This window comes from Eucalyptus grandis, chromosome 6 (assembly GCF_016545825.1).
Source record: "Eucalyptus grandis isolate ANBG69807.140 chromosome 6, ASM1654582v1, whole genome shotgun sequence".
In the NCBI taxonomy this organism is placed as follows: domain Eukaryota; kingdom Viridiplantae; phylum Streptophyta; class Magnoliopsida; order Myrtales; family Myrtaceae; genus Eucalyptus; species Eucalyptus grandis.
Window position 1 is genome coordinate 44,206,447 of NC_052617.1, and position 25,756 is coordinate 44,232,202.

At 41.2% G+C, this 25,756-nt stretch overlaps 3 protein-coding genes across 3 annotated transcripts; 1 reads left to right on the top strand and 2 right to left on the bottom strand.

The window, feature by feature from the left end:
• The first annotated feature begins 112 nt into the window (after positions 1 to 112).
• On the top strand, positions 113 to 2,956 carry LOC104450145 (lanC-like protein GCR2). The gene is made up of 6 exons (XM_010064586.2): positions 113 to 325; positions 684 to 862; positions 1,373 to 1,484; positions 1,572 to 1,688; positions 1,806 to 2,120; positions 2,434 to 2,956. The coding sequence occupies exons 1-6, from the start codon at positions 158 to 160 to the stop codon at positions 2,770 to 2,772; spliced, it is 1,230 nt and encodes a 409-aa protein (XP_010062888.2). The 5' UTR covers positions 113 to 157; the 3' UTR covers positions 2,773 to 2,956.
• Positions 2,957 to 4,287: 1,331 nt separating this feature from the next.
• On the bottom strand, positions 4,288 to 10,925 carry LOC104450146 (WD repeat-containing protein 44). The gene is made up of 7 exons (XM_010064587.3): positions 8,534 to 10,925; positions 6,579 to 6,669; positions 6,117 to 6,274; positions 5,964 to 6,015; positions 5,768 to 5,850; positions 5,506 to 5,599; positions 4,288 to 5,220 (listed from the first exon to the last, which is right to left on the bottom strand). Exons 1-7 carry the CDS (start codon positions 10,202 to 10,204, stop codon positions 4,631 to 4,633), a joined length of 2,739 nt encoding a protein of 912 aa, XP_010062889.1. The 5' UTR covers positions 10,205 to 10,925; the 3' UTR covers positions 4,288 to 4,630.
• Positions 10,926 to 23,275: 12,350 nt separating this feature from the next.
• LOC104450148 lies at positions 23,276 to 25,430 on the bottom strand. The gene is made up of 3 exons (XM_010064588.3): positions 25,029 to 25,430; positions 24,005 to 24,210; positions 23,276 to 23,907 (listed from the first exon to the last, which is right to left on the bottom strand). The coding sequence occupies exons 1-3, from the start codon at positions 25,116 to 25,118 to the stop codon at positions 23,649 to 23,651; spliced, it is 555 nt and encodes a 184-aa protein (XP_010062890.1). The 5' UTR covers positions 25,119 to 25,430; the 3' UTR covers positions 23,276 to 23,648.
• Between the last annotated feature and the right edge of the window lie 326 nt (positions 25,431 to 25,756).

The following is a 25,756-nucleotide window of genomic DNA, read 5'->3' on the forward strand; positions in this document are numbered from 1 at the left end:
ATGAAGGCATTGCGGATCCAAACTCACTGTGCAGAAGAATCTGGGCTTCTCTTGAAGCCCATTGGGCCAGGCCCATAATCGTTTCCTGAAGCTTCTCTCTCTGTCTCTTGCTGGAGTCGTATTTCGTTGCTCGCGAGAGCTTCCCAACTCGTCGAGCATGGCGGATCGTTACTTCCCCAACCCGATGCCGGACTTCGTGCCGGAAGCTTCCGCGGAAGATGCCGCCGCCGAAAGAGCCAAGGACTCGCTCTCCAAGCTCCTCTATCTTCCCCACGCCGCTCTTTCTGAAAAGCTGAAGAAAGCAGCTCTCGACCTCAAGGACACTGTACTTCCCGATCTTCGATACTGTTTTTCTTCGAGGAATTATCCTCAAGCTGCGCGCTTTTCGGTTCCCAGAGCTCATTTCACCTCTCAAGTCTCTGACTTTGTCCATTCCTGTTTTGGGTTTTTGTCCTCGAGTCTTGGGTCTTGCGTGTGGGGGGTCGTGCTCGTGCGTTAATGCCACTGCAGTGGCTTAGGATCCATCAAGTTATCATCTTTTGTGAGTTTCTGAATTGCCCGGTTGACTTCACGATGGATACTGGATAGAACAAGTTAGTGACGATTGATATTTAATTAGCTTGAATTTCAAGCTTTGTGAATTGCGCGACAAGGGTCACTGGAGTTCTCTTATGTTGTTTCAGGTGGCGAGGGAGACATGGGCAGTGGGTGGCAAACGATTGCAGGACTATACTCTGTATACCGGTGCTCTAGGGACGGCTTACCTGGTCTTTAAAGCTTTCCAGGTCACCAAGAATGAGAGTGATCTCAGGCTGTGCTCTGAGATAATCAGGGCATGTGATGCTGCTTCTCGTGATTCTGGGTACTCTCTCTCACGTTTAATATTTACAATTGCGGGGCCGTAACCTGGCCCATTTCTGTGCTCAACTGTTACTTTTGTTTCTTATGGCAGTGGCTTACATGTATTAGCTCCTTAAAGACATTTTGAACAAATTGGGTTTTGCTTAAGCTGCTTGAAATCATTTGCTTCCGGCTTTCAGACTCGCCAGTGGCTGCAATAGCTGCTGAGAGACTGAAACATCATTTGGGACTTTTCTTATGATTCTAGTCATGGTTATGCGGCCCTGGTCGAACTGAGACTCGTACTTCTCCCTTTCTATGAAGTTGCTCAATATAATTTGTCTAGGCTATGATTCTGTCTATTCTATGAAGCTGCTCAAAATAAATATTCTGGTCTTTGGTTCTGTCTAGGCTTTTGAGTCTTTCTCTGTGCTTCCCTAATAAAATGAGATTACAATGGCTCAGAGCTACAGATTCGGAGCCAGTTAATTGTAATGTAATGCCCTCATGATATGCAAATTTGACATTGCAGGCGAGTGACATTTATATGTGGGCAAGCTGGTGTTTGTGCTCTTGGTGCAGTTGTGGCTAAGCATTCTGGTGATGAAAGGTTGCTTGATCACTACTTGACAAGATTCAAGGAGGTTTGTGGTTTCTTTCTATGATACTCCTTTCCAATGTCCATGTATTTCTGTATTTGTCGTGACACACTATCAGGAATATATGAACAGATCCAACTGCCACGAGACTTGCCAAATGAGTTGTTATATGGGAGAGCAGGGTTCCTCTGGGCTGGCTCTTTCCTGAATAAGCACATTGGTAAAGAGACAATATCAGCGGCTCGCATGGTACAGACATTAATCTCTTGCAATTTTTTTGCTTGGTTCCCAACCTCTCTTTTAACAGTTGCATGTATGCTCATTGATCAAAATCGATCAATAATAACGGTGTTTATGTGTCTGCAGAGAGCAGTGGTGGATGATGTGATCAAGTATGGAAGACGATTGGCAAAAGGAGGAAAATGTCCACTGATGTATGAATGGCATGGAAAGAAGTATTGGGGTGCTGCGCATGGATTGGCAGGCATCATGCATGTGTTGATGGACATGCCACTAAAACCAGATGAAGTGGAGGATGTCAAGGGTACACTCCACTATATGATCAAAAATCGATTCCCAAGTGGCAATTATCCTTCGAGCGAAGGCAGCGAGACAGATCGTCTAGTCCATTGGTGCCATGGTGCTCCTGGGGTTGCATTAACTCTTGTAAAGGCAGCTGAGGTTCGGCTTTCAATTAAGCCTCCTGATTCAATTGAATTGATTTATTGTTGCTTGAGAAACTGCTATAATGTCTAAAAAATGCGACTCTGTTTTCCTAAAATGTGCATTGAAATGCTCATTTTCACGGACTATAACTCAGAGAAAAGATAGAGAGGGGATATTGGTAATGGCAACTGGCACTATATACAGTTGGAAGTCGCTGCTGCAGTTAAATATATTTGCTCGATCTATACAAAAAAAAACATTCTTCCGGCATGTCTCATTCTGGTCATGAATTAGCTTCAATTTCATCTTCCCAATGGTACTTTTACAGGTTTTTGGCAGTAAGGAGTTCCTGCAAGCAGCTGTAGATGCGGGGGAGGTGGTTTGGAGTCGGGGTCTTCTTAAGCGCGTCGGCATCTGTCATGGCATCAGCGGGAATGCTTACGTGTTTCTTTCATTATCCCGACTCACGGGCAATGCAGAGTACTTGTACAGGGCTAAAGCTTTTGCTTGCTTCCTACAAGATAGGGCGCTTAGGCTTATATCAGAGGGAAAGATGCACGGAGGCGATCGCCCCTACTCTTTGTTCGAAGGCATTGGAGGGATGGCCTGCCTTTTCATGGACACGACTGAACCATCTGAGGCCAGGTTTCCTGCTTATGAACTTTAGGTTGTATATTACGTACTAAACCCTGAGATTTCATGTAAATATGGTCCGGGTAACTTGCGGATGTTGAGGTTGTCCAATAATGTATCTTATCAGATAATGTAATCTCACTGCGACCGGGATGTTGGAAGAACAAATGCCTAGAATTTTGCTCTTGGGTGTTAAATTCCTTCTAGTTTGATGTGTGCCTCCAAAGTCTTGTGCAATTTGTAACCTACCAGACCCTGTCAAGCGACATGTGAACTGAATTTTCGCACAGCAAACTCGTTGAGGTCGTACTGCTCCTATTTTCCCTACTTAAATTGAGATTGTGCAGAAATATCAGCACCCACTTTGCTCCTGGGTGTGCCGGATTTTTGTTGTACTCGTGGCAACATTAATTGTGCAATGCACATTCATATAATTTAATCACGAGTAAATCTATTATTAGTGGCCACATCGTTGCATTTAATAAAGATTTGCATTTAATAAAAACAATCATTTTGGGAAGATAAGAGGAAATTTTAAATAAGTGCTTGAAATGCTTTTGTTTTCTCAAGTTAGGATTTCAAATAAATCTGGTTTTAAATAATGGTTTGATATGCTTTCAATTTCTCCAATAAAGACATGAACTTCATGAATTTTATTTTAAATAATTACCTCAAGTGTCATGTCAATGTCAAAGAATAGTTGTATTTTTGTTATTTTTTTCTTTTTCTAATTTTTTCTTTCCAAAAAAGAACAATCCGTAGAAAGAAGAAAAAGTTAAAACTTAAAAAAAAAAAAAAAAAAAAGAGAGAAAAAGATGGGAGGGTTAGGGCCAACCCTCCCGCTTGTGGCTGCTGCCCCCATTGTTAGTGGCGCAACGGCCATGGCTGGCGAGGTCGCCAACCCTTAACTAGATTTAGGGGAGACCCCAAATCCTAGGCGAGGACCGGCAATTCTCTCATCGTGTTTGGCAAAAGCTTGCTAGCCCTCAACTCTAGTTGATAAGGGTCACGGCTCTTATTGGCTATGGCCACCACTCCACTGGTGATGGGGTGACAACCATAGGCAAGAGGGTGAAGCCTTCGTCTATATATATTAAAAAAATAGCTCTTTTTCCTTTTTTTTGGAAAAGAATAAATAGAAAAAGAAAAAAATGAAATTAAAAAAAATGACAGAAAATGCCCATGAAATCATGTCCTCCTTTGAGATTAACATAGTACTTGAGGCCCTTACTTAAAATAAAGTTTATTTTAAGCTCTTATTTAAGAAAAGTGATGACATTTCATATCCTTATTTAAAATAATATTCACTTTAAGATTTTATTTGAAAAAAAAAAAAAATAGCACTTCATATAATTATTTGGAATTTTCCCCGACGATCAGCCATAACGGCATCTAGTTTTCGATGTACTTGGTACTCTTACGGGCATATGCATAGGATGTTACTATTGACCCATTTGTGAACCACGAACCGGAGCTTTCCACCCGTAGCTTTCTGCATAATTGCATATTCAACCGAACACACAAAAGATTTTCAACATAAAAATCACCATTTTATCCAACTTAACAAGATTTTCCTTCCTCATTTACTCTACAATTTCCGGCCTGCTGAGAGAACATCAGATCTAAATCACTGTACTTCCTTTTTTCTGGTTTACAATTCTATTTTGCTTCTCTTGATGCTCAGTCAGAACGATCCCAATCGGGATATACATCTGACGAGCACAAGCATGATAAAAAGAAAATGAAAAACTGAACTCACTAATATTACAAATCTCACCCAAGTATATTCTGTACACTTTTTGGCAACAAGGACAATATGAAGTCGGGGCGTATGGAGCTCTCAACAGATTCAAACTTAAAAAAGTGGAGGACTTTGTTGGGTTCTCATAGACCTATATCCGGACGGGCAATCCAAAATTTTGATAAGTTCTGATCTCGCCTCGAAGTCCAGCAGTTACAATCACCAGGCCCCATGCTGACATGTTCTCACCGATTCCGTTGGAGATGTCCACACTGACACGAGGGCTCCTGCTTCTTGCAGCTAATGAAAGTTTTTCGTCCGTCCAATTGGTTGCAATTTTGTCGAAGTAGTTATTGGCCGCCCAAGAAATACTACCATGAAGTGGACTGTTGCTGCAACCCGACACCGATCTTGACCCTACAGTATCATTAGTCTCCTCAACAGGTGTCGGAGGATGATTGGCAGTGGAGGCCTCCTCGGTATCAGGTCCATTTCTCTCAGCAGAGTAACCATCAAGAGCTCCCCATGTATCATCCAGACCGGGCCAAGGTATGGCCACCGAAACATCTTGACAATGGAAATGTTCATAGGAACGTGTTACGGTAACAGCCTTTCCCCTGCTGGGTCGAGAGTCAGCTTCGTGCTTCCACACATATACATGAGAATCCTCACTGGCAGACACCACATATTTTCCCTTGGCACTGAGGGAGGCAGAGATTTGGCTGTTTGTGTTGCGGAAACCTGTCATGAAAATAACCAATGTTCACTGTGACGCCAAATGAAACCACAAACCTGCATATGTGAGTGTGATAAAAATTTCTGGAGCTCTTCCCTCTAATTATGAAGTTCAATAATATCCTAGCATCATGCCCCAGTGCACATATGGTGTATGTCCCATAAAATTTTTGACAGCTGAATACTTAAAATACAAAGTTAATGAATTGGACCACCAAGTGGATTTTACGACAATTTATTTTTGAGATCTTAGGAAAAAAATACAATCTCATTTCCAGCGTTTTCCCTGACCTTTAAATTTGTGTACCAGATCAACACCATCAACAACCCGTATTCGAGAGTCAGCAGATGTGATGAGCACTTCAGATGAACTTCCAGATACAAACTGCCAAGCAAAGTTTTCATTAGATATACCATACAAAATCGTAGATAGATACTTCCGTGTCCATAAAAATGAGATAGAAGAAGGCCTTGAAATTTCATAGACAAACAGCATCTCTGTAATGTGTACAATCATCATTTCTATCAAATACATCATGGGCCATTTCATTACCTGAAAGCCAGTGATCTTCTTATGATGAGATTTCTTCTTCTTATTCTGCAAACTGATTTGACTCTTCTGTTGCAACTTGTTCTCTGGGAAGAAATAAACTAAAGTCGATAAGAACGGTGAAACTTGACATGTACCAATCGACTCTAAAGCAGAGAAACAAAACAAACCAGGAAATAGTCTATTTATCAAGTTATACCAGATGTGTTGTACAAACGGCAGCTCCCCTTGTATGAACCGACTAACGCTCCCTGTCAGGAGAATTACAAAAGGGGAGGGAAAACTCTTAAGCAATTGGTTCAACAGTGATCACCATACATGAAAAACCATATTTCAGCATAACAGTCCATACCTGACCATCTGGTGTGTAAGAAGCTGCAGTGACCATCTCATGGAAATCGCTCCAATCAACAACTTGCCTATCAGGAACACTCCATATACGCACTTTGCCGTCAAGGGATCCACTAATGAAATATCTATCATCGACAGGATTGAACTGGATACAGGTTACTGCATCACAGCATAACAGAGGAAAAGCAAAATCTGGTAAGTTCAGATAGCAAGCCAGGATGATTGAGTGTGAAAAAGAAAAAGAGGAAGTCCATTTGCAGATTCAGCAAATCCCCTTCATTGTACTGATCGCTTCCTTCAATTAGAAAGGGATAGTGATTCACCAGCCTTTTCTTTTTCTTTTCATTCTTGCTGTCAAGTTAATTTTCCCTCAGAGAAAAATGTTCAGACCCATGACATCAGTTTACCACCAAAGAGGTGCAAGTATATTCACTGGAAGTAGATAAGCAGATAAAAAACTCACCATAATCTCTGTGGGAAAATACTTTCAAACAAGACTTGCTAGACAAGTGCCATAATCGAACTGTCTTGTCCATTGAAGAGGAGAGCAAGTGCTGTTAAAAAGGTTCAGTTTAGCATAATGTAAGGTTGTGATTAAGGAAACCAATACGATGCAATCGTTGCAAATACATATAACAAAGAGTCCACCACTGCATAGTACATAATTAATGCAAAGAGACCTCCTTTAAAAACTACTTGTACTTGCAATCCTCACTCCTCAGTTTTTAAAATACCCCAACCCTGTCACGGTCGGCATAACTTATGCAAATGGCTTCAAATAAACAGGAAAATTTAATTCCAATTGACATAAAAAGGGCAACAAAATTTAAGACCTGTCGCATGAGGACATCAACACAGAGCCCTCGAAACATTAAACAATAACACACCCATCGTCAACTCGGCATATGACATCACTCTCACAAAAAAACTGCAGCTCCAAGATGGAAGTCAGCTACACTAACCTTAATCTTTTTCAAATAAAGCAAACCTTTGACAACCAAATATGAGTTTCTTACAACAACTCTTCCGGCAGGGAATTTATATTGCACAAAGATGAGGTGATATTTACTGGTCCGCCTGGCTCTATTTGCATGTCTGTTTTCACATCTAACCCCTTAAATCAGCCAATATCATAATTTAATATTTTAACCCTAGTACTGACTCAAAGGCTCAATTTTAAAGGAGGTCAATACTAAAAATGAAAAAACAATCGGGGCAAACTCATCAAGTTTAGGCCTGTGATCTATCTACCATTGAACTGCCGTACCACATACCACAAGAACCTTAAGCAGAAAAGGAATGAAGAGTCCTCTGCTTAAATCAGATACAAAAAACTTGTCATGCCAAGAAATCCATCACATGTGAAGCTATGGATCACTAACGGACTCAAAAGCGAGTCACATTGAGCAAAAGCAAATGCTCAGAGAGACCGTTCCAACACCTAAAAGAAATACAAGCAAAATGCACTTTGAAAGCATTCAGAACAACATATAAATACAAATGAAATGAAGTGGATCGATAATCAGGCAATCAAGCGAAACTTTTCACAGCAAAGCCTAACTCCTAAACTCTACAACAACAACTTAATTTCCATTTAACTTGAAACGGAACAGACATATAAAACTGCATCGTGAACATGTTCATAACACACCACAATGAACTTTTTCTAATGAAGATTCTGAAAGGAGTAATTAAAAATTATCCTTACAAACATGAATTTGGCATAATTTACATTATAATCAGTTGGATGGGCTATGTTACACTCCATTTTAGCATATTTCGCTAGCTTTGACCCAAAAATTAAACATAACATACAGGCCTCACTCAGTTATAACTCAATAAGCATAAGCAATCCTGAAATTTACTTCCCAAACAACTTGTGCCCAGTTTCACTTGGTCAAAAGAGAAAAGAACAGGAGAAGAGTGGAGAGAAACTAAAGGCTTCATCTTTATTCAATCGCTTAAAAAAACAGAATACAAGATGGCTCTATTTATAGAGGATAAGAGACACCCAAAACCCTAATTAACTTATTTAAGACTCAACCACTAACGAATGCCTAATGATGCTTAATATGCTTTGACACACTTCATGCAGAGAAAAGGGGAACTCACACAAGGCACCTGGCAATATGAATATACAGGTTTTGTAAGTGGCGACAAACACAGTCGCCATTAAATGATCTGGAAAGTATATCCTAAACAACTAGTATACTTTCTCCATATCAGATCAAGAAAAATGCAACTCCCAAAAGCAAGGCAAGATAGCTGAGCCAGGGGGAGCTTAGTCATTGTGCAATGAGTTTCATGAAATTTCCAATCAGACCATACACAATTAGAAACGGTACATGTCCATGAACTGCCAATGACCAATCAAAAAGCTAAGGAACAGATTTGGAGAATCAGGGGATGGTAACTAACCTGGGACTTGGACCATGAGAGGTCAAGAACATCATCAAGATGTCCCTCAAACGAACATTCAGGTTTCTCTGACAGCGCGAACACAACTTCTGGAACAAAAACATGGTCCACGCTCAATGACTTCCGGCTTATAGATGATCTCCCCCTTCTCTTCTTCTCAAGATAATTATCCATCTTCGGCGACAAAGTGCATAGTTCTGGTGATGCGTTAGCCCCCAACATGTGAAAGCTGCCATCTTCCGGTTTTTCCATCAATAATTCCCCCCTCCTCTCGGTCTCTACCACCTTCCACACATGAATTACACGGTCATCACCTGCACTTGCAAGATATCTCCCATCCAAACTAAATTTGATACTCCATATAGACCCACTATGCGCCTGTATTTCTTGGCATTTATAAAGCCCTGTAAACTCTTTATAAGACTTCCCATACTGCCTCACTTTTACCCGCTCAGGTCCATGAAATGATACGTCCTGGCTATCATCTGTAGCCGAACTTGACCTCCGACCACCTTTTTCGGACGAAGTATCCCTCTCATCACTGCTTCGCCTCTCTCTATTAACACCAGTCATTGTGCTCGCCACACTCCTTATACTCTTAAACCACCCACCCTTCTTCTTCAACTTTGACCCCCCTGGACCAACCCCAATCCCGTTTACATCCATATGATCCTTATTACCCTCTTCAACATTTTGTCTCCTCATCAACTCTTGCACGATTGGGGAATGCCCGACACTAATCTCAAACTCCTCGTATGTCAATTGCCTACCAGTCCCGACTTCCTTGAGCTTGTTCCAAGTACCATCTTCCCTGATTTCATTCACCACAAACTCTTTCCCATTGTCAAGGTTTTTAATCGTGCAAACTGTCTTATCTGCCCTATCATCAGTCCCATTACGCTGCATATCACAATCGCCATCTCCATTACTCTCAGCCGTAAGGCGACGGTCATTCGAGTCAACTTTCAAACTCCTGGAATCACTCTTAATCTCGTCGAATTTCTCACGACATTCGGCGATTGGCGGATTATCCAATCTAAGGGGACTGGCACTCGTGGATCCAATACCAGCACCCCGCGATTCAACATTGACACCATCCACAAAATTATTATTATTTACAAAAGAACCGTTGCTATCAATTGAAACAATAGAAGTAGAATAACGAATGGGCTGCAAGGAATTCGAATTACACTGGTCACTGGAGCAGGCACCGTGATCCACAGACCCATCTGATCTCGACCGCGATATAACAGCGTCCGGACCATTCTGCCGACCCGTCAAGTGATCCGCCGATGCCGACCTCCAGAAGTCGCAATGGCCCAATTCCTTTCCGGGTTTCGCCCGCGGAAGAGAGGGGTCGGCGGCGGCGGCGGCGGCGGCGAGACCCATCTCGTGGAGGAGCCGAGACCGCCGCTCCGACACCGAGGATGGCTGCGAGATCCAGACATCGTAGCGGAAGACGCCCGCGGGGAACCGGGGCACGGGGAAGCGGCGATCGGAGGCGGAATTCGGATCCGGGTTCGGATCGTCGGGCTCGTCGTCGGAGTTGGAGTTCGAGCAGGAGCAGGAGGAGGACGAGATGAGGCGGTCGAGGGACTCGTAGAAGCGCTCTTCTTCTTCTTTGTCGTCGTCGTCGTCGTCGTCTCTGCCGAAGCCAATCGCTCTGGTCATCGTTCGCGCGGGTGTGGGGCTGGCATTTTCATTTCATCGGGGGCCAAAGAAATGAAAATGCCCCCTTCACTTCATGGGATCGAATCGAAAGTTCCTATTTTCCCCCCGACCCACCTCCCCTCTTCCGCTCCTCGCTTCCGGGTCGCCGGCGAATTCTCAAGAAAACGGCAAAAAAAAAAAAGTAGCGGAAGACGGAGAGAGAAAGAGGAAGAGAGAGGAAAGACCGGGCGCGTTACAGAGACAGATCAGACAAAACACGATGTGGGTATTCGGGTTGCAGCAGAAACCAGATCCGATGACGGTAGAGAGAGAGAGCGAGGGAGGGAGTGGGGAGGAACGAAGCCCTATGCCTCTCTCTCTCTCTCTCTCTCACTATGTGGGGCTGGGATGGATACGGGGTTGAGGTTGAAATATGCTTATATTGATGGAGTGAGGAGGAGCCGGGGGCGATTCGCCTTTCCTTTTTTATTCCCCCTTCTTCTCCATCTCTCTCTGTTTCTCGCTCTGCAACCGAATGGGAAAAACGGCTTCCCCCTTGGAGGACTGTAAAAAGATTTCGAAAGATCAGGGACGAGGAAAAGGGATCGAAGAAGGGAGACGCGAGCGAACGGGCGCAGCACGTCGTTTCGTTATGGATTGGTCGATTCTTGATTTTGTCAGCGGGGGAAGTTATGGATCCGTTCTCTAACCTTCCTTTTTTTTTTTCTTTCTTTTTTTATTATCTCTCGGGCTCTCTCTTCTTTTGCGCCGGGGAGTGCGCATAAAAGAAAAAGATCCGAAGGAGAAACGACGAGACGAGAACGCGGGGAGAGGGTAGAGTAAACATTCGACGGGCTGGCTGTGGCTGGCTGGCTGGCTGGCTGGCTCTAGTGGGAGCAGTGAAAAATGGTGGTTTTTTTGACTTCTGATTAGGAGGGAACTGGGAAAAAGGGGCAAAAAGCAAAATGCGAACGCGACCGCGACCGCAGCAACGAGCGACTCTCCGACCGTACTATGGATTCCGCTTTCCTGGCGGTTTGTTTGCGTGTGGGGTTTGATGGCGTTGGTTTGGCAATTTGGCTCGGAATATTCCTACGAAGGGCAAGAATGGATTCTGGACCAATCCTACCGCATGGTTATCTCTTCTCGACGTTGCAAGATGCCGCCATGTTTATTTCTCGTGCAAAAAGAATTGGATTGCTAAATCGTATCGAATCCTTCCGTCCGATGATATGATATTCACTAGGTTCCTCAGACAGATGGGTTGGATCTAACATGGTTCGACTCAAAATAGACTCATATTCTCCGTTTCGATTCATTTTCATATAATGTAAATTTAATAACCATACCGACCTATTCCAAACTCCATTCATAATTCTAAAATGCTTTCATATTTAACTGAATTTATGAAAACTTGTTTCCAAACTCAGATGAAAGCTAAGAAGCATCGACACTCTTCCAAAGTTTTCATGTCGTGTCGAACACTTCGACACATGTCCGACATTCTCAAACACTCTCCGACACCTGATCAACACGTGTCGAAAAATCTGACTTTGGTCAATTTTTCCGACACTCAAGTCAAAATTCCAACATGCGAGGTTTCCGACATGTGATTTCGATACGCAAAGTCAATTTTAAAATTTTCAATAAATAATGAGTCAAAATATATATATGTGAAAAAAAAATAATAAAAAAAAAATAAAAGGGAAAATAAGAAAATCTAGTTTTTCTTCTCTTTTAACTCTCACTTCTCGTGATACACAATTCACTCATAAGTTTTTTTTTTTCTCTTCTCTTCCAATAAGTCTAACACACGAGTCTAAAAAATTCTTTTTTTTTTTTTCAAGTTTTATGAATTATTGGAAGAGAATTGAATTTGTCAAATTAAAATAATGAATGATTTTAATAAATCGTGAATTAATGTTTTTAGTGTAAATTCATTTTAGGCTTTTTTTTTTATCATTAATTTATTTATGAATTTGAATTAATTTTTTATTGAAATAATCATAAAAATGATATTTATTATGTATACAGAAAAATATACATTTAATATATAACATAACCCAACATGTTGGAATTCTCTATTTTTTTTTAGAAACGACGTGCCGATGTGTTGTATTTTGTTGCGCCATGTGTCGCGTATCAATATTAGTCCTACTTAGGGTGAGAGTGCAGGGTGAGTGAGTGTGAATGAGGGAGGCAGAATAAAGGGTTGTATAGGTGGGTTGGATCAAAATAAATTGTAAACCCATTTATGATATATTTGACACTCGTATTATGTTTATAATCATTTATGAACCATATACTAAATATGATTGACTCATATAACAACTCAATCCATCATGTATGAGTTAACAAATGGCTTTATGACTCATTTCAATAAGTTTAATGTTCACTCTTTTGACAATTATATTATGTTTAAGCATTTTATTTGTACGTCGTCTAGGTTCTGCAATGAGAGTTTCCTCACGGGGTTAGTCAAGCAATCAAATAATAAATATTTACAATCTTTAGCGCATCAACCGATGTTTTTTTCTTTTTCTCTTCTCTCTCTCTATCTCTCTGGAAGGAACTGAATGATTAATTCTCCCCAAAAGAGAACCGCAGGACAACGTTGTTTTATCTTCAGTACAAAGCAATAAACGCCAAACCACGCCCCAAAGACAAATTCGCCCTCATTCGAAAAGGAATGGACGGTCCCCAGAGGTTCACCAAACCATTAATACTTGCTGCGCATGCTTTCCTTCGGGCCCCTAACGTGAGCAGCCTCTTCGAATGCAAACGCCGGGTTCCCTTCGATAAAAAAGCTCACCCTCGAGCTCGACAGGGGGCGGTCCTGTCTTAGTTTGTAGTCCGGAAATGTCGTCGCATGTAATGGCGATCGTAAGTACTCCTCGTCGGTACCTGTAATTCGCATTAAAGGGCTCGCTCAGGCCGTGCCGAATGATGAGGGGAAAAGGTGCTTCGAGACCCGGGAAACGAGTGTCCTTAACACGTTTCGATTTGCAGACATTCCCTCTTTTGATGCAGCCCTTTTTCGTGTAATGTAAACAGTGTTCCGTGAAGGCTCGTCGATGAAAATTTGGAGGATCGTCTGGCTTCCTAGTAGCTTAGTTTTTGCTACACTGTAAAGATCGTGTGAATCGTTTCTGTCGTTGATGTTCTATGCACGTTGATTTACATGGCTTCGGAGTGAATATTTGACAGTTCTCATTAAACGATCGATTATGAAATTTCTTATGCACATTGATTGACATTGCTTATATCGGTATTAAAAAAAAAAACATTAGTATACTTCTCGAAAGAAATGCATAAACATTGCTTTGTTTAAGATTATAGTTAGATTACATGAATGGTTACTAGACTCTTCTCGCACAATGCATTACATGAGTCATGAAATTACTTATTTCAATGGTAGATGTCCGAAAGAAATTTTTTTTATAAGTCTAATAATTTGGATTAAAATATAGGTTATGTGGAACAAATTGAAAATATAAACGGTCTGGCTTATAAGCATGGGGGAGGATCACATTTATTACTGTACAAGCTACATTTTAGTATCTCAATGCAATTTCTTTTTGCAAATAGGTCGGTCAAAGAGACTCTTTGGCTAGTGGTATGGAACATTACCATGTAATTATAGTTTTTAACAATGGAGAGAATTCCACTTTCTTAGGATGGTCATCACTATTGTCCCTGAAATGAGGTATTGTGACATCTAATGAGAGTTCGTCCAAGCTATCCTCCAATCTTCTATTGTCCTTCGTCCTTTGAGGAAAATTATCTTGAAAGTCATAAATATATTGCATTTATATCAATCAAATCATAAATATTTTAATTTAACTAATTTATTAAAAAGTTTTGATAATTTACCAATTGAGTCCAATCAATTTTAATTGAAAATTATTGACGTGAACATAATGTGTCATATATGACATGACCAACATTAATGCGAGGTTGGTTTGGGCACAATGAAAAAAATAAGAAGTAAAGAAAAAAAAAGAAAAATTATAAAAACAAATTATCTCATAATTTTAAAAGAATATGAAAATTATCAATATTAATGATAATTATGACAATCGAGATGCACGGCAAGGATTTCATGTCAAAACCGATTGAGATGACTTAATTGATAAATTGTTAATAAGTTTATAACTAAATTAGTTAAATTAAAAACACAGGAGTAATAAGTTCAATATGTTTTTGAGAATTTTGTGTGTCCTCTAGGCCCTAGTCTCGCGCAGGCATGCATGGATGTCTAATAGAGAACAGCTACAGACTTAAAACAAGATCTCCCATTCATTATCAAACGTGCTCTCGGAGATCCATGACAAAGAGGAGATCAATCCACCTTGAGGCGGGTGCCCTCGGGAGGAGAGAGTTCGTGCGGCAGCGATACGAACAAGTTCTCTTAAAAGTTGATGGGTCGTGACAATCTTTAGGACAGACGACTCGGTGCCTCCAAATTTGGAGTCGAGCGACGGCGACTCCTCCTCCCCTACCCCCTGAACCCTAAACAGCTCTAGACTGGAATTAGGACGAGGCTACTTTTAGCCAAGAAAGCAAAAGTAACCCAAAAAATTAAAATGAAATAAAAAATAAAAAACAGAGAGAGAGAGAGAGAGATGAGTCAAGGGCTTTGGGAGTGGCCTTTGAAAGTTCTGAGTCGTGTGTAAAGTTGGACACGCCCCTTGCTTTCCAAAGGGTTTCTTCTTTTCACCTTCACATGCCTCCCCATTCAGAACCATCACATCTGACTGCTTACTGCGTACCAAAACTGGCTGGTTTGGGCACTGTGATTCGTACGCAATGGGGCAGCGAGTAGAGATTCCAGCAGCTTCCCATTATGGGAGCGGAACTAAATGTTGCCTCGTTTACATTTTTATCTAGTCCCTTTTCATGCACAGAGACATCGTTTGGGGTGAATAAAAAAAGGCGCCTGGATCCAACTGGTTGATTTTGTGCCGTTTTTATGGACATTGGTCTGATTCTCGGTTTGATAAAATTAGAACCGTTGAATTTCGGTATAGTTCCCAATCCTAAATATGGAAGTGTCAACTCAGACCACTCAGATCGAATCGATTTTTTAATTTTTTTTTGTTTCTTAAAAATCTGTAAAAAAGTATAATCTATCTCTCATTTTAGATTTTGCTCACTTATCAAGTCGCACGACTCTCATTTTACTCAAGCACGTGAGTAAAATGACAAATACAAATCAACACATACCAATAGTTGCTCATTCTAGCCAATTTTGCCATAAAGGAAAAGTCTATGTGAAACCTACAATGTTACACATAACTCATTGTAGAAACGCCTTAATTATCAAAAACAATTTCAGTTTAGTCTTGAACGTTAATGACAAATAGAAAAAAAAAAAAAAGAATATGCCATTGGTTCCATTGGCCCACTAGAGAACTAAACTAGACTAGTTTTAGGAGGCATAGATCTGGTTCTCAATTCCAAAAAGTTATAATTAGTTGCTATAGTCAGGTTCCCGATTTTTGGGCAGGAATTGGACCACCCGGGAACCAATCACTTCTGTGACACCGTGGAGATCTTGCTAGAGATAAAGTGTTCTCGACTTCGCTCAATCAACCCAAGCAACAACATCAATCATACATGGTCGTGTTTTGAAATTGACAATGTCCATATTTGTAACCCACTAATCATAGGAATGATCGGAGAAAATCATGATATTTAATATGATCTTTTATTGAAACTACATGCATTTTATCGCGTGATTCATAAAGCATATGCACGCCTCTACTTTAATTGCCGGCAGGATCCGAAATAGTGGGGGAGAAAATGAGTAAATCGAAGATCTTAGACCATTTCGCTCCAGCTAACTGTAAAACCTGTCCTGCATGACGGCCCAACCTTATGATTGGAAGAGAATTTCGACTGCCGTTGGGGAGAATAATTATGGCGATGCATGATTGAATTGTAAAGGTCTGCCGAAGGGAACGGGAAGAAGATAGGAAGGAGGAGATGGCGGTGGCGGACGGTTGGTGTCGGAGCCCGAACACCTCACGACAGTACATCCCGAACGTGGTTGCTCGAAGAACTTCCACTAGCGACAGACAAACATGCACCGTCGTTGGTACCTTTTTCTTCGCGATTGTGTCGTGCATGTCAAGGTGATCAAAATTCACTCAAAATCGAAGGGGCCAGCACGGCTTAGCATACGAAGATTATGCGGGGGGGAATGATGAGCTTGTGATTCCATGCGCAGCTCAACGAAGTTCTCGATTGAAAGAACGTTCTCAAATTACGTGGGAGAGCACATCATTTCGCACTAATGATTAGTTCTTTTTCTCTTTCTACATGTCGATCGACGAAGCTAGAAAGTACGGGGAGAAATTCAAGACTTCCGTGACTCGGTTTGTCGTATCGGAATCACTACTCGAGATGATAGACTTATAGCAATTGCGGGTCGAATCTAGGCCTCCTACAAATTAGGTAAAGTTTGGTGGGTTTTTGACTTATGATGGCTTGATTGATTCGACGATAATTCTCGACCAGGAAGCAAACGTTGCTTTTTTTCGCTGGAGGAGTGCGGGCGTGGCTCACCGCCCTCCGAGACGTTCGCAACCGCGAGAAGTCAAAAGGTCAGCGACCGCTTTTGAACGGCGGTGGCTTCGGTCGGTCCAATGCCCCCCCGGTCAAAGACCTCGGTGCCTTGCGATTGGCGTGTCGACACGTAAAAAAGGGTTGGCAAGTCAACCCCATTATCCCGTTGACTTTTTTTTTTTTTTTGAGATCGTTGCTAATGAGGTCTCGATTTGGGTAAGGTCAGAGTCAACAAGACCCGAGGTTAAGTGATTCTAACTCAAGTTCCATACATATATTTTCTCGTGCTTTCCATTCAAAGTAATAAAGGGTATGATTGATATACATTGTAGGTCCGTTTTCTAGTTAATGATTTTAAATTTTTTAGGAAAAACGGTCGATCGTCGAAGTATAGAAAGGGTTTGAATTCTAGCACTCTCTAGCTACTATTCTGTGAGGATCTCTTAAAGAAAAATTCAAGTAGTGGCCATAGACCACTTGTTTTATTAATCAAAATTTACAATTCCTTTTAAGGGTTATCGTGCATCATACTTCAAGTCTTCAACAATGTGATGTTTAAGTCATTATTATAACCACGTTAATCCCTTTTGAAATAGGATTTGTCGTGAAATCAGAACCAGAGCTGTTTTGGTTTTGAAGATAGATTTTCCTGAGACTGGTTCAGTTGGTGACTTGTGAATAAAGAGATATTGTAGTGATGATGTTAGCTTGCTAGAATAAATGGAGAAAGGGTACGAAAGAAGGGCTTTCCTTTTCATTTGATGAGCGGCGACGTAAAAAAATCTGACATGAATACAGTTTTCAATTTTGATAAAAATGAATTCATTCCATTAGATTAAATGTGACTTTCGGTTCATCATTGCTTGTGTGAAAAGATCTTGTATTGGCAATATTCCTTACACAAATTCAAGAAAGGAAGGCCCCCACTAAATTTATAAAAAAAGGAGAAGAAACAACTAATTGAATCCTTAAAAGCCAGATGCCTTTCTCCACTCATGCATCATAAGGTTCAAAGAACCTCATTATTTTGTGCTTGTTATTTAAGCTTATTATGTTAAGTAAGAAACCCACACAGATCAATAATTAAGTCCCCAACAATGAATGCAGACACACCACGTGGCTTGATTCCCAACCAGCCTGTCTGGAGCTTAATATGCGAGGGCAAGGTAAAACTCAAAGATGAACAGTGATCTAACGTGCCCCCTTTGCATCTCTCTCCCCTCATCATCAAAAGCTCGAAATCGTCTGATTTGCTTGCCATGCATTATTAACTAATAATTAGGGTTCTTATTATATTAGCCAAGTCAGTGCCCTTCTATTCGGCTACTTCAATAATGTCACATAAGTTCGTTGTATTACTCGTTAGACTCACATCCATTCAATACCCTAAAGATTATGATGCAAGAACTCTTGAAAATACAAAGAATTTTTCGAATGCATAAAAAAAAAAAAATTGGTCGATCTTTAAAAAATTACTACATTTACTGCATGCAATGTGGCCTAGAAAACAAAATTGGTAGGTGCAACAATCATTTAAGATTCTCGTTCTTTTGCAAATAGAAACACAAAAATAAATAAAACGATGGTCGATCTTTAAAAGATCACTGCATTTACCGCACGCAACGCGCCCTAGAAAACAAAGTCAGTAGGTGCAACGATCATTTACGATACTCGTTTCCGTTTAGAAAAGGAGAGAACTTGCTTTTCCAATTTCGAAGGGCCACGAAAGAGCCAAAAGAACATTAAGTACCAAAAGAAGACACGAATTGATCGAGGGCGTGACATCGGTCACCTATGTAACAACAGCGAGCGATTTGTACCCCGGATCTGATTCTCCCTGACACGGAAGATATGATGATAATTCCGCTCACGACCATAAATCGCGAAAAAAATTGGAGTACTGAGAGTACCGAGGCGTGTGCCTATACGCATAAACAACAAGATTATCAGGAAAAAGAGCCAGCAATCGAATATCCCAACCGGGTTGGATGCGTTGGAAAAAATAAAGAAATAGCCACTTCCATGGCCACAAAGGCTTTGGTCATTTCCTTGCGTTCCCGCAAGATTCGAAATCGCAATTGGACTGATTTTTCTTTTCGATGAGCCGTGATGATCCACTCGATTTGCTTGACACGCTTGTGTTGAGGGTATTCAAAGAGGAAACAGGATATGGCGTATCAACGACAGTATTTGAAAGGCAATGAGTTTTCCGAATGGATATGTAATTAAGAGCCGTAAAGTAATTTGAAAATTTCGTCTCTAGGAGACAATGCCCTGTCTCAAATCCTATTTTGTACTCAGTGTACTAAGAGAACGCATACCGAATCAAAGTAACGGAAATAATACACATAATAAAAGAAATGTTTGAAGTTTGTTTGTAAAACAAAGTAAAACGTATCTTGTTTCACATAAAAAACATGTGAATGTGCACATGTGAACCACATTCGACAATAACCAATAATTATAATTCTATAATAACCACTGTATCCTATTGAAATATTATGGTTGTTCACAATAAAGTTATAGAGTTACAGTTATTTTGTTATTATTTAATTTATAATTTATTATTTTTGCTTAACGATTATTATATGCTCTTATAACCTTTAAAAGTTGCATATGCTAGAAAGTTTTTTTTTTTTTTTTTTTTGGTAAAGGTAATTAAATTAAAAGAGGGAAGCTTACAAAGATCGAACCATAACCCACACTCGACCAGTGGCGGCAAAGTGAGGGGATCCGATGTAAAAGAGCACAAGGCTACACGATAAGCGACGAAACTCCTAAGGAAGAAAGAAGACAAACGGAGACAACCTCCGAACCTCCTGCACTCTACCTAAAGGCAAAGAACGGAATTACAACCGAGATACGGAAAACAAGAAGGATCAACGAGGAGACCGAGGAGAAGACCGCCGGATCAAAGCCCCATCCTCTCTGAAGCCGCTTGTTCCTCGGAGCGGGATCGACATTCTTGAAGGTACTAACCTTGTCCTTAACCACCTTAATTAGGTGGTTTTTGAGCGCCGGAACGACAAGGGATTCACCTCGAAGATGATTGCATTCATCTTCTTCCAAATGAGATGACAAAGGGCCCCGAAGGAGAGCCGGACAATTCTATGATAGAAATCATTTCCAGTTAGGAACTTTCGAGCCCAAGAGAGTACCTCACTCCAGCATTGATTTCTCCAAGGAAGGTTGCATAAGTTTTTAACCTCTAAAAGGTTGTCTATGTTTAAATATATTTATTTGCTGTTACGTATTTGACATTTTTTGTTCAATATTTGTTCATTATTTTCAACTTCAATTTTTTTTTCAAAAGATATATAACCATCATTTTTAATTATTTTCCCTTTTAGAGTTCTTTGATAAATACTAGAATTACTTATTAGTATTATTATTCGAGACTTTGTTGTTGTAGGACAAATAATTCCTTAGAAAAAGTGAGGTCGCGCATCAAATTCTAACTTCATTTTTTTCCCAATGTTGATTGAATTTTCCCCAACAAGAAAATCAACAAGGACAACGACCACGATCTGTGCCGATCCAAATATATGTAAGTGGTCAAGAGGCGCGTCCTTAAAGAAGATTGGCCAACGCGACATTTCTTCACCTCGTTTATAAGCTCACGGTCACATGTGCGCAGTACTGTTTCTAGTAAACAAAGTGCGTACATTGATAATACAAAAAGTCCAAAGCAAAACCGAGCCACGACATGTTCCGGAGTTTAGTCCTTTTGACATTTGTGGAGAATCATTTGCTCCATCGGAATCGACATGGTCCATGTTTTTTACACATGAATGTGACGTTTCCAGCATGTGTTCCCTCGATTCAATTCGTACGGCGCATGCTCAAATCGATTAGAGTGAGCAAGCTCGCCTGCTGCATTAGGTAGACCTCAAATGATCCAAGCGAACACGTGGGTGCGGCCTGATTGGGGTCATCGTCGGCCCGAGACGAAGATGGAGGATGTAGTTGCAGTCGGAAGGCAAATTAGGCTGAAAATTGAGGTTGCAAGAGCTTTGAAACAGAGATGACTCGTTAGGAAATGATTCCGTCGACAGTCCTGTCGTTGCTCACATTATCCTATGAGCTTCAAAACTATCTTTAATTACCCACTTAGCTATGCACGTTTCGTGTACAAACATGTTGACTTGAATGCTTCCTCGAAATTCACAGTCCGAAAGCTACATCGCCATGGACGTCAAGTAAAACCGCATGAGGAAACCTGAGACATCGGGCAGCGATAGCACGGGACAAGCGACATGGACCAGCGGGTAATACAATTCGGTGGAGATCTGAAGAAGATGGTTAAAGATTTTTAGCCGGTTCCGCAGGATATGCGGCTCAGTTCGGAGACCTGCGCGCATCAAAGCACCTTACGTACGAACTGATGGCTCCGCTTATGTGATTGGTAAATTCCTCTTCGGTCGCCCATTGATGGGTGCTGCATTAAATCGCACGAAATGACAGATCCACGAAAGTTGTGCTCTTGGGAAGCGACTGCGTGGGAGCTAGCACCCACTTTTTCAGCTCTACACGTGAATAAGAACTCAGTACGAAGGTAGGTGATGTAATAAGAAACGGAGGCTTTATTATCGAAACCCTAGCGACGGGGTTCTTCTACACATCTTCCAAAAATCACGGCACTCGTTTGCTGGAAAGTAATTGCTCGACGTGACGATGGGCACACGTGTCTTGATCTCGGGAGCGCTCATGTTTCGATCCTCCGCGAAGGTCTCGCTAGTAACACGATAGTTCAAACGCTCGTCTCCTAAGATAAGAAGGGATCTCGTGCTAGCTTTTTTCTCTAGAGAAAGGAGAGAAGGAGAGCCCAGGACGAAAGATGCATCGAGCTTCAAAGAGCATCTACTTTTCAATTCGAAATCATTTTTCACAGAAAGGGCCTAAAAGGAGAAGAGTCTAGTTGATGATGAAGGCAGTGTCCGCCAACAGGGGGAATAAATTACCAAGCGTGGGTCAGCAAAAAGCTACGAACGGATGCCCGTTGGACTAAATTGGGCAACCAGACAATTTACATTTCGTACTTTTGATTCCCTCTCGACCCACAAGAGACAGAGAAAGAGGTCTCTCGTTGCTTCTCTCAGCAGTCCATGTCTTCACGCTTCGTGATTTCATCAGCAAGAAAAAGACAAAAAAGTGTCTAATCAGATGCAGGCAGCGGTCGCCATTCCGACGAGTCCAGGAGAAAAGGCGCGGCATCAGTTTCATCGGGTCATGTTTTATGCAGAACAATTCATTATTTCAAAACACGACAATTATGTCTTTCATCGTATCTTCATCTTGCTATTGTATACCGAGATTTGGGATCCTTCTGTGGCGCTGGGGGCTTGCACAACTATAGATCCGATGGCTAGATTTGAGATGGAGATTGATGGTACACTCACTCTGACTGAGGCCTCAAGTACCGTAGCTTCACATATACCAAATACGCTAAATACCGACGAGCAGCCCACATGGCGATGATGTCGCATCCGAAAGTCGGGCCACTTGTTTGTCATGCTAGTATTTCATGGGAAAATCGGTTAAGTTACCATTAAAATGCATTGGTTGTAAAGAATAAGAGTTTAATGTGTTGGCCAATTAAAATCAAAGTTTAGTGATCAGCTTGGTATTACACTAAACTTCGGTGAATGAAATTTAGTCGTTGGTTGCATTGAGGGCAATGCCTAAAAATACATTTAGACCTCGCGTATGCTGAGTTCTAAGTGAGACCATCAAATATAGCAATTTGGATGCACTTAAGATACTTGCATAATACCGTTACTTTTCATATCAATTGAACCTCTCTCCTCCCTCCTTGGTTGCCTTTCCTTCTATTTTCTATCGTTTCTTACTTTACTCTGCTGGTCTAGATTTATATCTCGTAGTTTTGCTCTCCCGATTTAGTAGTTTTAAAGAATAAGTATTTTGCCTCTAGTTTTGATGATGCTCACATTAACTCCGGTGTTAGATTTAAGCTCGTTCTACATGTTTTCGTTAGAAGTTATGGTGTCCCACACTTACTAAAAGGCTTGCTCTTACTGGCGTTAGATCCGAGCTTGTTTATGATGTTTTTGTTGTCTAAATATAATGATAGTGTTGGAGACTTCAAATCCAAGTATACATCTTCGAAGGGAAAAACCATAACTACATATGGAAATCTCTATATGTGCTCATCAATAACAATATTGTACGATTCAATGACTGGCCACCAATGCTTTTACTTGGATTAAGTTACGAATGTGTTCGTGGAGTACCAGCGTGTAATTACCTCTATTGACCATGCTCTAATAATAGACTTTTATTTCTAGATTTTGGTTTGTTTTGTAGTTCTATAAGCTTGTATTGTCGTGATGATTATAGAATTTTCTATAAATCTTTTCATGTATCATTTAGGTAGTCAATAGAAATTTCTTTTCAAAAAAAAAAAAACTTGCATAAGGTCCACACGTTGATCAAGGGTTTGTCTTGTGGCCCATTGCTTCTCGTCAACAGAACCTTAAAGTCTAAGCCCAGTGAACAGTATACTGATATTCCCAAGCACGGCTATGGTTTAAAATTCATTATATCAGCTGCAACTGCAAAGCTGGTACAAACGACTCAAATTCCAAACATGGGGATTTGTCACTGAAACTCGGAATGATTGAGTGATCAATCCGCTTCGTCGACAGTATTTTGTATTTCTAATGGACACAAACAATATCATCGTCTTATTAGTGTTTACACGACAGAACCCACCAAAATAAACAAATGCAATATCGTGAGACGAGTTCGTTCAGACATTACAGGGTGATCAACTACCTTAAACCTATTACTAGATGAGAGCGACCTCAAAACTTAGACAATACCCATGGAATATCCATGGTCATGAATATGATAAACCCAAAGCAAAGGAGAGCTCTCATTTGTAGGCGCCCAAGCCCACACCTGTTTCTCTGTCATAAGGTCGGAAGCTTTCCCTGGCCCTGGAGTAGCAAGCGTAGTAGAACTCCGAGACGATGGCCGTGAAGAAGACGAATGCTGCCCCGGCGCCGAACACCCCCTTCCTCACTGTTTCGCACGAGAGAGGGTTCCCGCCAAAGGCGGTCCTGTACTTGGTGTGGTACGCATTCGTTACCGATCCCGCCAACAAGCACACCTCCGCGATGATGAAGAACACCCTGATGGACACATTTCAAACACCGGAATGATTAACCGAATGACGAAATCCCAATGAATAGTTTTAATTTACGTATGGGAAAAGCACTTGAAGCATACCAGCAGGTAATGAAAAGAATGACTGCCCAGGCGCGCGAGCCTCCGGGACTCAAGGGCTTTCCGCAGCAGAAGCAGCGGCTTGCTGCCATTATGATGCCTTGGCTAACCATTAGGAACAGAAATGCTCCGACGCCATAGCCGGTGGAGATGTCTGAGTCATACCGGCAGTAATTGTAGTCTTTTTCATTGTCCGTGACAATTGTGGCCTGAAAAGAGACGAATCCATTTTAGTTAGGAGCCGGGAAATTGTCCGGGAAGTTCCTTTTCCTTTTTTTATATAAATTTCTTTGATGGTGCTGCATCACTTGTGTAGAAAAGTAGGTAATGCTTTCGTTTGGGCGAGCAAAGCTCAACTTTGAATATAGAATACAAAGATATCTATTCATATGAAGACGTATTCATTGTGCAAAAGTCGCAGATTTAAGGAAAACAAGGATCCAGAACATCGGTTTGATTTAAATTCAATCGAATTCCTCATCAAAATTGCACAATATAGTAATTTGTAGTCATAGATCGGAACTGCAGCATTAAGCCAGTATCTAATCTCTCGAGCATCGGAGGGGCGGACTTAGCCACAATGTATGTATACCTATCAAAAGATTCAATCAGGACACACAATTGCGACAAGCGAGATCTGGCTCTACGGCATCTTAAGCTAGACCTTTTTTTCTCGTTGAATCGGAATTTCAATGATGGAGTTCCGCGAGAAATAATGTTGGAATTAGTAGATCTGGAAATTCCGTGGTTTGCCATGCTTTTCGAGAGTAGGTGTGAATCCTAATTATGAGAAGCAGAAGATTGGCGTTTTGTTTCTATCGCCGTGGCCCTTTGGAGGTGAAAGGATGCTATTTTTCCTCCACTAAGCAGGTGAATATAATCGTTCTCTTATCAACAAAGGCAAAAGATGATGCAATCCATGAACAAATTCATGAAATTACTGAACGACTTGGACAATAGCCATTGCCGCAGAATTGGCAACTTACGAGCACGAAACAGAGTCCTTACAGAACAAACGCAAACTTACAGTGCTTCTTCTCTGCTCAGCCGCAACGGCAAGTCCAAAGGCAATGACATCAAAGACGAAGACCGCGATCAAGATCAGCTTTGAAGCCATACTTGCTCCCAACAACTGGATCTGATCTGACCCTTTTCTTCTTCTCCTTCTTCTCCTTCTTCTCCACTGCTCTCTCTCTCTCTCTCTCTCTCTCTCTCTCTAGGTATATATTCTCGATATGGCTGCAAAGTGTTGAAGAAGCATCAGATGCCACTCCATTTCTTTGCCCCTGCTTCTAAAAGAATATTTCCAAAGCAACCACCCCAAGAAAAGGACAAACTACCATTTAAGCGAGAGAGGCCATTTCAACCGCAGCTGTACATAGGTAAATAATAAATCACGAGAAGATCAAACGAACCAAAGTGGGTGCTAAACAGATTAATTAAGTCGCTTGAAAAGTCAGCACTCCCCTTGCTTAAAACGCAAGTCTTCTCTTCCCCCTCTTCTTGCTTGCTGTCCCTTTCTGGTTTTGCAAGGAGAGAGTGAGACGTTGCATCTGTAAATATTTTATTAGTCTGAAATGTCGAGAATTGGCGTTAAGTCACTTTACTCTGACAGATCCTACTACCCACCCAAAAAAAAAAAAAAATTTAAAAGAGAGAAATAAAGGGGATTCAGTACAGTTGGTGCGAGTGGAACAGCAAAGCAACCGTGGATCTTGAACGTGAAGCACAGGCAACATGTGTTGTACAGCTAAA